This window comes from Andrographis paniculata, unplaced genomic scaffold (assembly GCF_009805555.1).
Source record: "Andrographis paniculata isolate CXL003 unplaced genomic scaffold, ASM980555v1 Contig57END, whole genome shotgun sequence".
Classification (NCBI taxonomy): domain Eukaryota; kingdom Viridiplantae; phylum Streptophyta; class Magnoliopsida; order Lamiales; family Acanthaceae; genus Andrographis; species Andrographis paniculata.
Window position 1 is genome coordinate 5,553,237 of NW_026137592.1, and position 16,872 is coordinate 5,570,108.

A 16,872-nucleotide genomic window follows, 5' to 3' on the forward strand; every position below is an offset into this window, starting at 1 on the left:
ACTATTTCTTTATTTTTTTAAAAAAAAATTAAATCAAAATTCAAATTATTAAAAAAAAAAAAATCAAAACCACAAACAAATGTGCAGATACCCTTGAGAATAAATAGGTTAATGTTGGTAGCTAGCTACCTAACCTAATTATTAATATAATATAATAATTATGTGAATCTGTGGATGGATAAAATATAAATATAAATGGTGTGTCTGAATGTGATGGATGGATCGATCGTACGTTGCTCGCTCGCTCGCTCACTCTCCTCTCATGCAAAAAGCAAAAGTGGACTGGTAAGTGGCAACCATATTAGTCTTCGGCACAACACAGCACCATCTGCTGCTTGCACATTCATATCCTAGCCTCTTAACATTGACATTTTTTAATTAATGTATGTTAATTCTCACCTCACCTCATTGGGAGGAAATTCCCCCCAACAAAATGGATAAAAGACACAAAGCTAAGAAGAATCAGAATGATCGATCTATTTTGCTAATTCAACAACAATAGTGATGACAAGAAAGTGCAAGCACTAACACATTATTCCCATACGAATTCTAGATATAACAAATTGAGAAGCTCAGGAAGAAAGTGGCATCACTCAATCAATCAATCCTTGAGAATGGGGAGAAGGCCGTCCCTCTTGGCCATTTCATAAAGGGCAATTGCTGCAAGAACTTTGGCATCAGCAGTCATTCGCCATAAAGTTTTGTAGGGAACGACGTGCACCTTGATCATTTCACCATGATCTCTAAGACCAGTTTCTTTCCCTTGTAGTTGTTCAATGATCTCTTTGTCCACTTTTCCTCTATATAAAAATAACCCAATATCTTCATCGCATCCCCCCTGCAAGGTCATCCATCATCTCATAGATGTCTTGCAGTACAATTATACTTGAACACATAAATATTAAATTTCATCAACAAAAGGAGAATAGTGTAGTAACGCACAGGAGAAGGGAAAACTTTCTGTCCTGTGGATGGAGCTAAGAATGCAGTGAGATCAACAACTGCATCTTGATTTAGGTGTAAGCCAGTCTCCTCCTCAACCTACAGGGAACAAAAGGTAACTGATCAAGCAAGTGACTTCGCAATGACTTGAAGCTAGTACAGTTAGCAAACACATAAAGGGTGATATATATATATATCTGTGGGGAGAGAGAGAGAGAGAGAGAGAGAGAGAGAGAGAGAGAGAGAGAGAGAGAGAGAGACCTCACGAATGGCTGTTCCAGCTATATCACCATTTTCATCATCCAACATCCCAGCTGGTAATTCCAATATTAGCTTTCCAACAGGAACCCGGACCTTCCATGTTCACGCGAATCACTTCAAACAGTAGGCGCTGGGCTTTTATGATGTTTGTACTACTTACATCAACTAATGACGGAGAATTACCTGTTCTGTCAGCACAGCATATGTCTCTCCTTCTGATTCTAATAGAATTAGAACTGCAACAGCTGGCCCTCTTGCAAAAACAATGCCTGGAACCTACACACAAGTTTTCTAACATAATGAAGTAGCAAGGAATGTTCCATGAAGATTACTCCGCTATTTGATATTTTACTACGTTTCTAACCAAGGTTGAGTATGTGCATTCTATTCCTGTAATCATAATCAAGTGAATGTGATTGAATACTAGTCGACTGTTATTCATAAACAATAAGTATTATTGACTACGCTCGGATGACAAAAAGTACCCACCATACCTTCTTCCCTGTTTCTTTATCAATTACATCTGCTTTAAACTTGAGAAATCCAACACGACTACCAAACATGTCGACGCCCTGTTCCAGCATTATATAAAAAAAAAAAACTAATTTGATTATTAGAAGCATTGACATTCCTGTGGATCAAAGTTCATCCAATAAGTTTGTTTTCCTGGCAATCACCAACCTGAATGAGCACTTGTCTCAAAACCATGGCTTCATTAGCCAGCATTCCAGTTTCTGTTTGTATGTTTTTCAGCCATTGTTTGAATAAAAAGGATTCAATGGCATTCCTGCAACACCATAGACTCACTGTAAAGAGAGATCCATAGATATGCATCAGTTCATGGTAAAAGCTAATCATATTCATCTAAGATGATCATCAAACTCTATACCATGTTCATCCAACATCCGCTTAACAAGCACCAAGAAAAAGCTTAATGTAAATTAAAGCAATAGTCACATATTGAAAAAAACTACCAGTTAAGAATGACTCCAAACACTTACCTGATAAGCAGTCATCAGGCACCTCAAGTACTGCAATTCTTCTATAAGTTTTTAGGTTTAAATCCAATGATGATTTCCAACAACTGCAATTCTATATGTTTTAATTTTTAATTACCAACGATAATTTCCTGAAGTGCTAACGCAAGAGATATGAAATGGCATCATTTGATCAATGATATATGGTCATATCCAACTTAATGAACTTCCAAGACTTCCAGAAACCAACACAAAAAAGAATATTCGATCGACAACTGACACTTGATAGATATGCATACGACTGAAAACAAAACTCCGACTATTAGACAACATTTTACAAGTTAATTTAGATTTCAACAGTTAAGTGATGTTCGTAACTTGCAACCTAAAACCGGTGGCGCTAAACATACACAGGAATTTCTGTAAATAGGCAATAAAAATGATCGATGCAAGCGACTAGTTGTCAAAAATCTAAACACAAACCGCGACAATAGACTTTAATATAACCAAAATACGATCAATTCCACTAGTACAAACTTTCAACCACACAATAAACGAAATCCAATAATGTGAAATAGATCATTCCTGAAGTCGGAGTCTGAGACCCCAGCAGCAGCGACGACGGTGACTGGGTGACCGAGCTGACCCGGAAGCGTTATTTCATGACTTAATTGGGTAGACGCCATTCTCGGACCGACAAATAAGCTTCGTCTGTTGTGATTAAGACGAGGAGAGGAGAAACTAGTGAAATCTGCAATGGGATTCTTTGAGATTCGTAGGCTGGGAATGCGCAGTAGCGCAGCGGGATGACACAAGAATGTCATTTTTGTCTTTGGGTGTGTTACTTTTGTGTTTTTATCTTTTTTTTTTAAATCTTCTTTTCTTTTCTTTTTTTTATTTTTATCCATGTATGAATATACGGGCTTGTTGGAGATTTGAGTACACTAATATTGTGTTTGTTGGAGGGATTTGTGAAGATTTGTATTATTTATTTTATTTTTTTCGCTCAAAAATATCATATCAAAACACCTATTTTTCATTTTTTATATTATTATAAAAATCAATTTTACATTCAAAACATCATATTAATACCTATTTATATCACATCATACAATTATTCAAATTCAAACACCTATCGTTACATTCAAAATATCACATCAACACCTATTTATATCACATCATACAACTATTCAAATTCAAAATTTTTACTATTTGAATCTCAATTCAAAATCCAAACCCCCAACCATTTGTTTGGGGATTGGATTTTCAATCTACTATTCATCCTTTTTTTTTTCCTTAAAAATATCAAATCAAACATCTATTTTTCATTTTTTATATTATACTAAAAATCAATTTTACATTCAAAACATCACATCATACAACTATTCAAATTCAAAATTTTACTATTCAAATTCCAACTCAAAATCCAAACCCCAGACAAACACACCCTAAGATCATATATTTACTAATTAAAAAATATTACTACATCCGGCTTTTAAGTACTCGTTTACGTTTTCCGAAAAATAAATGGGACTCGGTAATAATAAATTAAAGTTAGATTTTATTAAAAATTTGTTTTTTTAATTATATTTTATTAAAAATATATGTATATATATTACACATATTTATCATTTTTATATTTATATTTTATATATATAAAAGAAAAAGTAAAAATTCAAATCTAAACACAGACCAAACACACTCTAACCGTTTTTCATTTTATTTTATACGATCCAACTTGCACATTTTTATTTCAATAAAATTTACAAAATATGTTAAACAATTATAATTAAATCTAATTAAATTATTTATTATTAACATAAATAAAATTATTTTAAAAAAGAACTATTTTATAATAAAATACATATATTGGCAACAAGACTAAAACTATATTACAAAAGATAAAAATAGAGAGTAATCCGTGAAAAAACCATACTTAAATTGATTACTCATGGAATTTTTTTCGTGAATATTTTGTTAGTAAATACTCTATCCGTCTCAAACACCGTGCAACATTTATGTTTGGTACGAAAATTTAGATGGGTAGTATTAAGCATGGTAATTTGAGATAATTTGAATATTAAGTTATGTGATTAGAGAGAGAAATTATTATTTATTTTTTTATTTGAGTGATGTGATGTGATGGGATAGAGTGAAATATATATTAATATATGTATATAAATATTATTAATTATTTCTAAATATAGAAATGTTGCAGTGAGTTTGGGACAAACAAAAAATGAAATGTTGCAGGGTATTTGAGACGGAGGAAGTACCTTGTAAGTAATTATTCACGAAAAAAACTATGAATAATTCTGTAAATAAATTATTCACGACAATACTCTCAGAATTATGTATCATTACTCAACGTAATTACTTATGGACTTTGTCCGTAATTAAATTTACTCACAAAAACAAATTATATGAGTAATTCCCCAAGTAAAAATCAACAAACTCCCTTATTTACGACGGAATAGTTCCATGAGTAATTTCGTTAGTAATTTACTCACAAAATATGTTGCGATGTTTGAGACGAAATAATTTCCATAAATAACTTTTCCGTCCGCCCCAAAATATTTATATTTCGATTTATCTATACCTATTCCGACTCATATATTACACCAACAAAATTCAGACCATAAAGTAAATCGAACCAAGCCAAATATCCAATAAATAAAATACGATCGAATCACACAATATATATAAGCATAATTTCGTAATTGATTAATACCAAAAATAATAAGCATAACCGTACATTTGAAATAGTAAAATTCGTACGATATTAAAGTTCATACTTAGTACCAAAATCAATAAATAGGTGGCACGCCAGAATCGCCATTGGGGTCGTGGCGGTCCGGTTGGGCGTTAATCCTCTCAAGCTTCTCAAGCTGCTGCATGATTGTTAAGGCGTAATTTTCAAAACGATCAAGTTGTTCCTTCAAGCGCACTAGCCAAGCGTCAGTCGTTGGAGCACTAGGTGGGAACGCCCTTGGTAGCCTTCTTTTTTCTAGAACGTATTTCATACAACCAGTGGTTGTATATTTCATAGGTTTTTTTCTCGTAAGCACGACCCCATGCTATTCGGGTTTCCACTTAATGTGTTTCTGCAAAAAACTAAAATTAAAAACACTAAACAAACATACCCAAAATCACCTTTTAAGAATTACTTGTCTCCAAAGATGATGAGCATGCAAAGTAGCACACAAAACTCTTATAAAATGCACTAAGCAGCAAGTGGACATTACACAACCGAGAGGTGGTTAATTGAAAACCTGGATACATATTTTTCCGAAACTATCTGCCCAGTTCTTCGGCCTGTCAAAAAGATTGATGAGCATCATGCAAAGCTTAAGGTTCGAATGATAAACTCTCAGATCTTATAAAAATAAACTAACTAATTATTTTCATATTTAAGACCAACATTGATTGAATGTGTGATACAAATATCTTGTCACCTGGCAGCATAAGTGAGAACTTCAGTATATTTCATAACCATAAGGGCTTTAGTGGGTCTTTCTTCTTCTTATCACTTTAATCTTCATAACCTTGACCCACTTTAACGGCTTCAGTTGGTCTTTTCTTTATATGCCGGAAAAGTGCCCAGAGTATACACAAAAAATTCGGCGATGAAATAATTATCATCAGAACAATCTACAAGAAATTCTCTAAAAGAGCACTAGGTTTTTAGTTCAATGTTAAACAAAAAACACAATAACAATAGTAACTAAAGTATAGGGAACAAATAAATAGTCATTCATGTATACTTTTAAGTAGTGCTAACAACAAATAATTACATATATACATATATATTTTTTGCCAATTAGGCTTGTCAAACCATAAATGAGAATGTGACACAATAGTTAACAATTTGGGCAAAATTTCTCAAGATAGTTCCAATTTATATTAATAAAGCACTATAAGAAAATGAGAAACTTGACACATTCTGCATTTAAGGAAATGTCAGCATATTTTTTTTGATCAAATGAACTTTGAAAAGTTTAAATAAACTTATTCTTGAACTTGACCTCCTCAAGCACGACCTTCGCTTGACGAAGCTTTTTTTCATTTTCAATGTCTTCAGCTTCAGTATCACTTTCTCGATTAGGCCTGAGTTATAAATTTAGTATCAATATAGAGTAATAGAAGTGAAACATTCAATTGAAAGATTAAAATATTGTGCACTATGTATCCTTATAACCACCTAATAAAAGCACGGAGTAAGAACGATTCCCTAATAAATATAGTTAAGATAATATAATCTTGAGGCATAATGATAATTGACTAATTTATACATAGATGAATTAATTAGCATCAAGAATTAGAACATTCTTCCCCCACCTAGTTTTAGGAAGTAAAATTCGTGTTGCATCCAAAAGATCTTGCAACTGAATCGCACTTTTAAGTTTTGTCAGCAGGTGCACGTAAACAGTCTAAAACACATTGCTTGTACAAGCCAATTCTGAAATAGTCACAAAAATGAATTATTATATGATTAAGATTTACCTCTATTCTGGACTGTCCACCATTGTATTTTAGTATTAAATTTTCGAAAGTTTTTCCTTAGTAACTTTCAATTTGACTCTCTACTTTTGATTTTTGTCACCACTATAAAGTAACATGCAAATATATATGTGGCTTTTAAAGGATGTCTCAAAAGCTGCAATAAAAATGGAGAACAGAGAACAACTGACTTGTCTTACTAACGAATAACAGAGATCACACAGCGCAGCTCTTCAGCTTGCCCAAATGCTCCAATAATCCCATTGCCTTGACAAGTTAGTCCTTCTGATGGTTGAACTGGTTCACTGACCTTCCATGGTAGAGTTGGAGGGATTGTCGAAGAAAGTTGTGGAGCTTTTGCATCGAGGAACATCTGCCTCAACACACAAGCAATGTCATCATAATATCTGCATTTGATAAAAAAAAAAAAAAAAAAACATTTAAAATATCTGCCTCAAAGTTCATCCCAAAGTTTCAAGGCGTTCGTCGCATTCTTCATCAAATCATCAAACCCGGACTCCTTTGATCAAAAAATCAAAGGGATACGCCGCCAAAAGCGTTATGGGGCACCAAATCCTCATCGGAAACGAACAAGCCCAGATTCATCCAAAGTCAAAACTGATGATCAAAATCGCCCGTATCCAAAGTCAAAACTGATGATCAAAATCGCCCGTGCAGAGACCAAAGTCCTCCAAAGTCCGGCAAAACCAAACTGGAGAACCAAATCCACCTCCTCAAAGATCAAGGCTCCAAATCCATCAAAATTAGTCTTCAAAGCCCTCCAAAGTCCGACAAAGCCAAACTGAAGACCAAATTCTTTTGGATCAAAGATGCCATCCAAATCTAATTTGAAATATAGATCGACTCGGAAAGAGAATCAAATGACTCAAATGGAGAATAATAATAATAATAATAATAATAATAATAATAATAATAATAAACAACAACAACAACAATAACATCATCATCATCATCATCATTCAAAATACATTTTTCTTTCCGATAAGCATATTACCGGAGAAAAATTCAAAATTTAAAAAATTCATATAAATTATATTTCAAAATAATAAAAAAATAATTATCGAAATACTCGATAATTTACATTGAGTCGAGGATAAAACCTCAACCTATAAAATGAATACATTATGATAATAACTATAGTTTATGGCGGAACGATAAAAAATATTCATTTCCATATTATGTGACACTCTAATATTTCAAAACTCGGACGAACTAAACTTAGAAAAAAATAGTTGTGTCGGAAGGCTTGAACACGAAGGAATGTTACCTTGTTATCATCGAAATATTCACTAGAAAAAAAACTATTGGAAAAATAGATAGAGAGAGTGATTGAGAGAAATATTTTGTATTGATTGATGACAAGAAATGAAATGTAGAGATGACCTTTTAATTGTAACAATTGGCAGTTATCTCTGGTAATTATTGACAATTAATATCAGTCATAAATATGCAGATTAATGTACCGAATTAATAACAAAATTTAAAATTTTTGCATATTTTTATAATATAACCATAATTATTTTATCTTTTTTTTATTCAAAATATCTCTTAAATTGTGTTGATTATTACTTTATGAAATATGATATTTTTAATTATGAAAGATAAATATATGTTATTTTAATATAAATTCTACTGATTTGATATATATATATATAGATAAATAATATAAAAATTAGAAAATTAATTTTAATATAGTAATGTATGCACAATTTATTAATTTTATAAATGTCTTTTTATAATTTTACTTAAATATAAATGTTGATATTATTTATATTACATTTTGTAAAATTTATTAATGTATTATACAATAATAAATTTTATTTATAACTAATTTATATGTAATTAATACAAAATAAGTAATTAAAATGTATTGATTATGATCAATTAGTATAAATAATTATAATTACTATTAATTATAAATTTAAATGTAAATTAATAAAATATTCAATTAATTTTAAAATTATGAAAATAAAATAAAAATAAATGAGAAAAAAAACTTTGAAATTGCGGGATCCACCGAGCTCAAATTATAATAAGTTACATAATTAATATATTAAATTATTTATATAATATATAGATAATAATAATAAATTTTGAATTTTAATAAACATATTTATTAGCTATTTAATATATAGATAATAATAATAAATTTTGAATTTTAATAAACATATTTATTAGCTATAATTTCATTAATTGTATCAATAATAATTATAGTATAATATTAGAGTGTGTTTGGTAAAAGGAATTGACATTAGAGAAATGGTAGAGAAATTGAAATATTTCTATTTCTCCTGTTTGTTTGAGTCAGAGAAAGGAAATTTGAGAAATAAATCATTTACATTTATCTGCTTTCATTTCTCTCGTATCCAAAGGAATGAGGAGAAATGATGTTGCAGTATATTATTTTTTACTATTTAATTTTTATAATTTTTAAAATGATTTCAATTTTACAAAAATTATATTAAATTTATTATTAATTATTTAATTTTTACAATTTTTGTAAAAAATTATACTAAAATATGATCTTACAGAACATCTTATATAATTTATAATTTTTTGGAAAAAAAGTTACCAAAAATATTTGTTTTCATAAATTCTTACTCTCTAAAACTCTTTAGATTAATCATTTGTCCGATCCATTCAGATAGCTGCATTTTTTTAAAAATTTCTCAATTGAATTCTCTATTTTACCAAATAAAAAAATTAATTCACATTTTCTATTCAATTCATTTTCTCTCCAATTCCATTTTCTACTTTTATTTTTTTGCAATTCTGTTCTCTATACCAAACGTCCCTTTAATGGTAACATATTAACTATATTAATTAATATAATTATTTTTATTAAAAAATGAAAAATATAAGAAAAAACGTTTTGGTCGTGTGGAACCCACCGACCTCAAATATATAATATATAGATTACATAATGAATTGGCAGATTCGGATTTGCAAACAATTGAGGGTTTTGTGTTCTTCAAGCCAATGGCGCAACCTCTCATGAGAAAATCGCTAGGGTTTCTGCCGTTACTACCACGATGAGATATGGAAAGTAATGGATGTTGCGTCTAAACCCGGAATCACAACCCTAATTTATATCTCTTATTATTAATTGGTCTCATCACTCAATTAATAGTTATCGAGTTTCTGCACATAGGAGGCCCGCACTTACTAAATACATTTAACCCCAATAAATTTATAGATAGGCTTAACCCGCCTGATAGTCAAAATAGTTACATTTAACCCACTATTGAATTTTTTTTAATCCAACAATCTCTCACTTGGGTAAATGTACACTGAATAACCTTATGAACTCATGAATATTTTTCTATCGGATCCTTTAATGTAATTTACCAATCTTATCTATAAATCACATCAATGCGGATCAAAGCGGTCGTCACTGCATTTATCGCAATGGAACCGATCAGTGGTCACAACACTAATATAACCTAAGATTTGATCAAGTGTGGATGTACAACATGAAAATTTCATTTCATGTAATGTGATCTTAACATGCCTATTTCCAACTTATCCACCTTAATTTTAATTCAGAACAACTGAATACTGAATTAAAACTTAATAGTGAACATTACTAATCAGCTCCCACTAAACCGAAAGATCATATATGGTTCCACTCTCATACAAGCAACATGCTCATTATAGAACTTATGTAGAAACCCTATAGCAATTAAGTGGATCCGCAACCATGGAAGCTATATGAATATGTTCAATAACTAATTCATGATATGAACCCATGCAATTAAGCAAATGGCGATTATTATCATCAAATAAGGTATTGGTTCCAACCAATTTCGAATTTTGGAAGAGACAAAACTCCATATCTTAATGAACAATAATAACCGAATTTGTTCAAAATAGAGATCAAAATTAAATTTAGACTAAATATGATACCATAAAAATGTCTCATTCAAATTCAAATAATAATCAGTACCTAATAATAATCTAAAATTATTATTGGCTTCAACTTTAACTTTCTTGCCGTCACTCATGTAAATGTATCTTTTCAACATTAATTGATTTTCGACAATAGAAATAATCTTGAATAGACATACCGATGTGAGTTGTTACACCAAAATCCATCCCCAAGTGTATCTATGAACTGAAATTAAAACTAATTTCAAGAGCAAGACCAATAGGACAAATATGTCCTCCGAAAAGTCTAACTTAAGTGCCCTCAATTTAGTAGCAATATTATATATGTTCAGGATGTTTTCCCTTATATTATGTTTGTCGTTATACTTTATGGTAATGAGACTCGTAAGAAAAGTACTCATTTCCGCCTTATCGCTTTTGATAAAGTGATTCTTAATTTCAACAAGGAATCCATATCATCATATATCGTACTTCTAAAAGTTTATGTAGAGCTTTTCTTAATGATCATTAGACTTAGGCGTTGGACCTATCTCACTTCTCAAATAACTACTTTTCATCTGCAATGTTTTTCGTCGTATGAGTTTGTTGGTCTACTATTAATGTCAAGTCGAAATTCATTCAGCCTAAATGAATCAATATTGATTTTTTTCGGTGTCTAAAGTTGTCCCCATGTAGTATTGGGACTGGACAAATATACACATAAATATTCATAAAGCATAATGAAGCTCAATAATAATGAGTTCTCATCCCAAGACACTAAGTTCAACATCAATGATCAATCTTTGGATCAATAATACTGATTGCTAGCAGTCATCTTGTTATAATAATCATATACAGATAATAAATAATGTCAAACAACAACCAATCTTTGGACTGATTCACTATTTATATAAGTTAAATCCATATAATCTTCCAATACATATTATCACAGATGTATATTTTATTCTGTCAATTATCGACTGTCTTTGGGCCGAAGAATAATCAAATGAAATAAAATACATATAAACACTTACATTATTGAGAAAAAATCTCATATAAGAAAGGTTACTTTGGCAATGTCAAATACTTGATTTTCACCGTCAAAACGCAACAAGCAGTTTTAATGAATTTATAATTTCTTAAACCTAATTAAAATCAAGATTGTATTCAATGCATATGAGCCCGATTCATAAAAATTAAAGAATGTGTATAAGGAACTGAATGCACATGTCTATAAGCAACTGAATGTTCCATATGTAAACTTATAAAACAAATTAGCAATTTTATCACAAGTTATCGAGCAACATCAACAATTATCTTTGGACAAATTACTAACTCACCAGTGATAAACTTGTTTTGACAATTAAATGTTGACAATAAAGTAGTGTATCAAACAATATTTTGTATTTGGACAGATCTATTATTCATATACAAATAACAAAATCATTATCACCACATTCAATGCCACCAAACATATATGTAATTAATTAATCGTTGACTTGTCTTTGGGTCAATCGGAAGCTTTATAAGTCACACAAAACCTTCTAATATATAAATAAACTAATCTACACAGTAGAGGCTGCTTTGGTAGCATAACTATTTCAACCAATTCATAAAATATATTATGTTAATTTATTGCTAATTAAATTCACATAAATGAAATTGATATGTATATTATATACAAATAAAAACTTTAACAATAACAATTAATTTATGAACTCATTAAAATAATCAAGTAGTCCAAAAAAAATACTAAATGCAGCGGAATTACAAAGGCAAAAATATGCCACCCAAAAAGACTATAAATGTGATACTCGAGTTCCTCACTACTCACTGGATAATATATATTTCATATTTTAGGTGCTGGTAAATTACTTATACGTTAATTTGCGGTAATTTAAATATACTTCATGAGTTGCATACATTAGTTTACTTGAGTATTAAAGTTTAATTATATATTCTGTTTATATTATTAATGTGTTAATTTATAATTAGTTGAGTATAATTCATACTTTGAGTGCACTTTATATTATTTATACGTCACTGGTGATGTTAGGTTATTTATTTTACTACTGAATGTTAAATTGTTTATAATTTGATATATGCTTTACCTGTTTATTAATAAAAAAAAAAAAAATTATCATGATTTATCTGAAATTCTAGTAGAATACAAATAGATTGGATAAATTATTTGGATATTAGTGGTGTAAGTTAAATATAGATCACTTGAAAATTTATTATAGTAATTATATAAAAAGTAAAATAAATAGAATAAATAAATAAATAAAATAATAATAATAATAAAAAAAGGAAGTAAGGCGGTGGGGCAGGGTAATAATCCCCACCCCACCACCTCAACCACCTCATCCATATCAATTCAATTGCAGAAGAACAGGGAGAAAGACAACGCAAAGAAGAAAAAAAAAAAAAAACTTTTACACCGAATTCGTTAAAAGCCTAGTTCAGATATTTTTCCGTGTTCACGAATTATTGTTATTTTACTAAGTAGAGGAAGTTTTGAGTAGAAATAATTATTTAGTAAATTGAGGTAATATTTGTAATTAATTATTGTTAGATACGATACTGGAACCGAGAAAAAGGGCTTTAAGAGTTAAGGTTATTGACGTTTTTGGCGAATTTCAGGTAAGTAGAAATTCATTTGCAACTACAATGCATAAATATATTATTTTGTGAGTTAATTAGTTTCAGCTTGTGAGCTCTGTATGTGATATGGTTGAGCCTGTGAACTCTATATTTGATGTTGAAGGAGTCTGTGAGCTCTAAAATTGATGTGGTTTGAACCAGTGACTTCAATAATATCTATTATTGTGAAATATGTTGCATTGAATTTTCATTAAACATGCATATCATGCATTGAAATGAAATAAGATGGTTTTACTATGTTAGACCTCTGATTATACACCGAGGGCGGGAGAGGCGACCTGGGAAGAAGTGACCTGGGGAAACCTAGTGTAGGCTACCTGGTGTAGGCCACCGTCTATTGTGACTTTACATACAATGCTTAAACAATGCATTCGGAAGAGGCGACCTGGGAAGAAGCGACCCGGGGAAACCTTACGAGGAAACCCGGTGTAGGCTACTTGGTGTAGGCCACCGTTTGATTTGAATATATGGATATTGAGCTCTTTCCGGTGTATAGCAGTGTGTCTAGGATCCCTGGAGAGTATTTTATAAATAAATTGGTGATTTCAAACGAGAGCACATTCTGCATAATGAGAATTTTAAGATAAACTTCACATCATGCATAATTTCTACTTATGGAGATTTATACATCTCACTTAGTTTATGCATTGTAGGTAATCCTGATGATATATGACTTGATGGTCAGACTGGAGTAGCCGTGGCGCTTTTACAGGCATTTTGAGTTACCGTGTACATAGATGATGACCTGCGGGCAGGACCGTGGCTTGTTTTGCTTCTGTTGTTCCATATTACGTCTGTTTTAGAAGTTGTATGGTGTTGTTATAAAGAGTATGTCGATTGTGTAGTTTTTGATATGGTTTGAGATCCTTTTGGTGAATGTTAATAGGTTACTGTTGAGTTATGTTATATTTTGCTGAGAAAAAAAAAATTAATACAGGTTAACAGGTTATTATATATGTAAGTAATTAAGAGAGATTAGAGCATGTTTATCGTTTACTTATATGTGAATTGGCGTTAGTAGTATAGTGTAAGTGGGGTCGTGTCAGAGTGGTATCAGAGCACGGTTAGCTTCCTGTAGACTGTCTATGTACACGAGCTCAAAACTTGAGAAAGAGCCCGGCTACACCCAGTAAGTGTTTATTTAAATTTTGTTTATATTTGTGTATCATGAATTATATTGACTTTAGACTTTACTTGATAATGAATTGTTGGTTATTAAATGATTTTATAATGAATGGCGATTGGTTTCCATTTATGTGCTCTTCTGTGTTTCAAAATGAATGAAGATGATATATGGTAAAATGATTCCTACTACCGTACTTCTACATAATGCTACTGTTACTAATATGCTATTGTTTGATCGCCGCCATTGAGCTGCTGATTGCAGCAGTGTGTGCTCGTAAGCATGTGTCATCATGCATGTGTATTGAGGTACAGTACATGTGTGGTAGTCATGGTACTTGGGAGTATAGGTATGTGTTTAAATTTTGGATAGAAGCAGTTTTAATTATCTTATATATGGTATAGTGTTAATAATACGAATGTGAAACGAATCGGGTACATATTTAGTAGGCTAGAGTCAAGTTATTTCTTGTTCCTACATCATATGTACTATGAATTATATTGGCCATGTGGTTCAGGACGGGTGGTATTGTTGAATAGATATGGTGAGAGAACATGGTGAAAGTAGTGGTATGGAAAGAACGTCTGAGCAGACAACACCGATTGCTGGTGTTGATCGGGAGGTTGTTATAGCTCGGCTGACAGACTTAGTTGAACGCCAAGCGCAACAGATTCAACATCTTATTAAAAAAAGAAATGCGGACAACCAACGTACTGATGTAAATCAACCACAACCACGAACAGAGCCTGTTGAGTTGGTGTCCGAGCGATTCCGTAAACTGAATCCACCAATCTTTGAAGATACTACCGATCCTTTGGTTGCTGAAGACTGGTTGAGAACTTTAAACAATATGTTCCAATATAGCAGAATTCCAGATACAGAGAAGGTTTTGTGTGTTTCCTTCATGTTATGTGGTAGTGCGGGACACTGGTGGGACACAGTCAAAAATATCGAAGATGTTGCTGTAATGACCTGGGAGAGGTTCAAGGAAATTTTCAGAAATAAATACTTCACTGCTCCAATCAGAATCATGAAGATGAATGAATTCATACAGTTGAAACAGGGAACCATGACTGTTACAGACTACCTTGTAAATTTGAGCAGTTATCTAGGTTTGCGGAACACATGGTTAGTACTGAAACATTAAAAGTGAAGAGATTCCTTGAAGGCTTGAGGCCTGACCTTTATAGAGATGTGAGTATGGAGGAAACTCAAGGAATGAGTTATGCACGAGTTGCAGAGAGAGCACAAACTGCTGAACAAGCTGAGATACGAATAAAACATGCACAAGAGATGAGACGTCATTTTCAGCAGCGGCAAGCACCACAGTGGGGTGGAAATAATAGAAAAAGGGCATGGCAACCTCAATCATCACGACCATTCCAACCACGACAAGGACAGAGACCTGAACAAGGAGGACTAGATAAATGTCCCAGGGTGGAGCAAAGAGGAGTACCACTACCGCCACCATCACCACCACGACCTCTGTGTCGAAATTGTGGTAAATCACATTTTGGGATTTGTCGTGATGAACCGAAAACTTGTTCTTCTTTCGGACAAAGGGGACATATGACTAGTATGTGTCCGAGAGCACAAAAGGACCAAGGGAGAGTACCAGCGCGAGTTTTTACGATGACAAAGAAAGATGCAGAAGAAAATCCAGTTGTCACCGGTAAGCTTTCTATCTTCGGTACTTTGACTTATGTGTTATTTGATTTTGGGGCTACACATTCTTTTGCATCCATTGAGTATGTGAGAAAACTGGGTAGAGCACCTAACTTAACTGAGGCTAAATTCGATGTGATGATTCCTTCTGGTGATACAAAACAAACGAATCAGATCCTGCGAGGATGTGTTATTCCTATAGAAGGTAGAGAATTATATGCTGATTTGATCGTTCTGGACATAAATGATTATGATGTGATATTGGGTATGGATTGGTTATCGAAATATGGTGCTACAATCAACTGTTAGAACAAGAGTATTTTATTTCAGTGTGAGGGTGAAGAATCATTTTCCTTTATCGGGATGAAGAATCGTTTCAAATTTCCTATAATATCAGCTGTTAAGGCACAAAGATTACTGGAAAGTTGTTGCGAAGGCTATTTGATAAGTGTGATGGGTGTCGATGGGAAACAGTGTCCTACTGTTGGTGATGTGCCAGTAGTGTGAGAATATCCTGAGGTATTTCCAGATGATCTTCCAGGGCTACCACCAGATCGCAAAATTGAATTTGTGATTGAGCGTGTCATCTATTTCTAAATCACTATATCGAATGGCGCCGAATGAATTGAAAGAACTGAAAGTACAACTGCAAGAACTACTAGATAAAGGTTTCATTCGTTCTAGTTTCTCACCTTGGGGAGCACCAGTTTTGTTTGTTTGAAAGAAAGACGGAACGTTGAGGATGTGTATCAATTACCGAGAATTGAACAAAATCATGATCAAGAATAAATATCCTTTACCCCGAATCGGTGATTTGTTTGATCAGCTGCAAGGTGCGACTATCTTTTCGAA

The 16,872-nt window shown here is 32.0% G+C and overlaps 2 protein-coding genes across 4 annotated transcripts; one reads left to right on the top strand and one right to left on the bottom strand.

Annotated features, from left to right (window-relative positions):
* Window positions 1-453: 453 nt before the first annotated feature.
* On the bottom strand, window positions 454-3,024 carry LOC127257538 (nudix hydrolase 14, chloroplastic). 3 transcript variants are annotated; one of them, XM_051284003.1, is made up of 7 exons: window positions 2,761-3,024; window positions 1,885-1,985; window positions 1,698-1,775; window positions 1,387-1,479; window positions 1,204-1,296; window positions 943-1,041; window positions 454-838 (listed from the first exon to the last, which is right to left on the bottom strand). In XM_051284003.1, exons 1-7 carry the CDS (start codon window positions 3,002-3,004, stop codon window positions 602-604), a joined length of 945 nt encoding a protein of 314 aa, XP_051139960.1. In that variant the 5' UTR covers window positions 3,005-3,024; the 3' UTR covers window positions 454-601. The 3 variants fall into 3 exon arrangements, with proteins under 3 accessions (XP_051139960.1, XP_051139962.1, XP_051139961.1); XM_051284005.1 differs by having other exon boundaries at window positions 1,885-1,990; window positions 2,205-3,023; XM_051284004.1 differs by having other exon boundaries at window positions 1,885-2,009; window positions 2,205-3,023.
* An 11,872-nt stretch (window positions 3,025-14,896) lies between these two features.
* On the top strand, window positions 14,897-16,329 carry LOC127256895 (uncharacterized). The gene is made up of 2 exons (XM_051283121.1): window positions 14,897-15,467; window positions 15,524-16,329. The coding sequence occupies exons 1-2, from the start codon at window positions 14,897-14,899 to the stop codon at window positions 16,327-16,329; spliced, it is 1,377 nt and encodes a 458-aa protein (XP_051139078.1).
* Window positions 16,330-16,872: the final 543 nt, after the last annotated feature.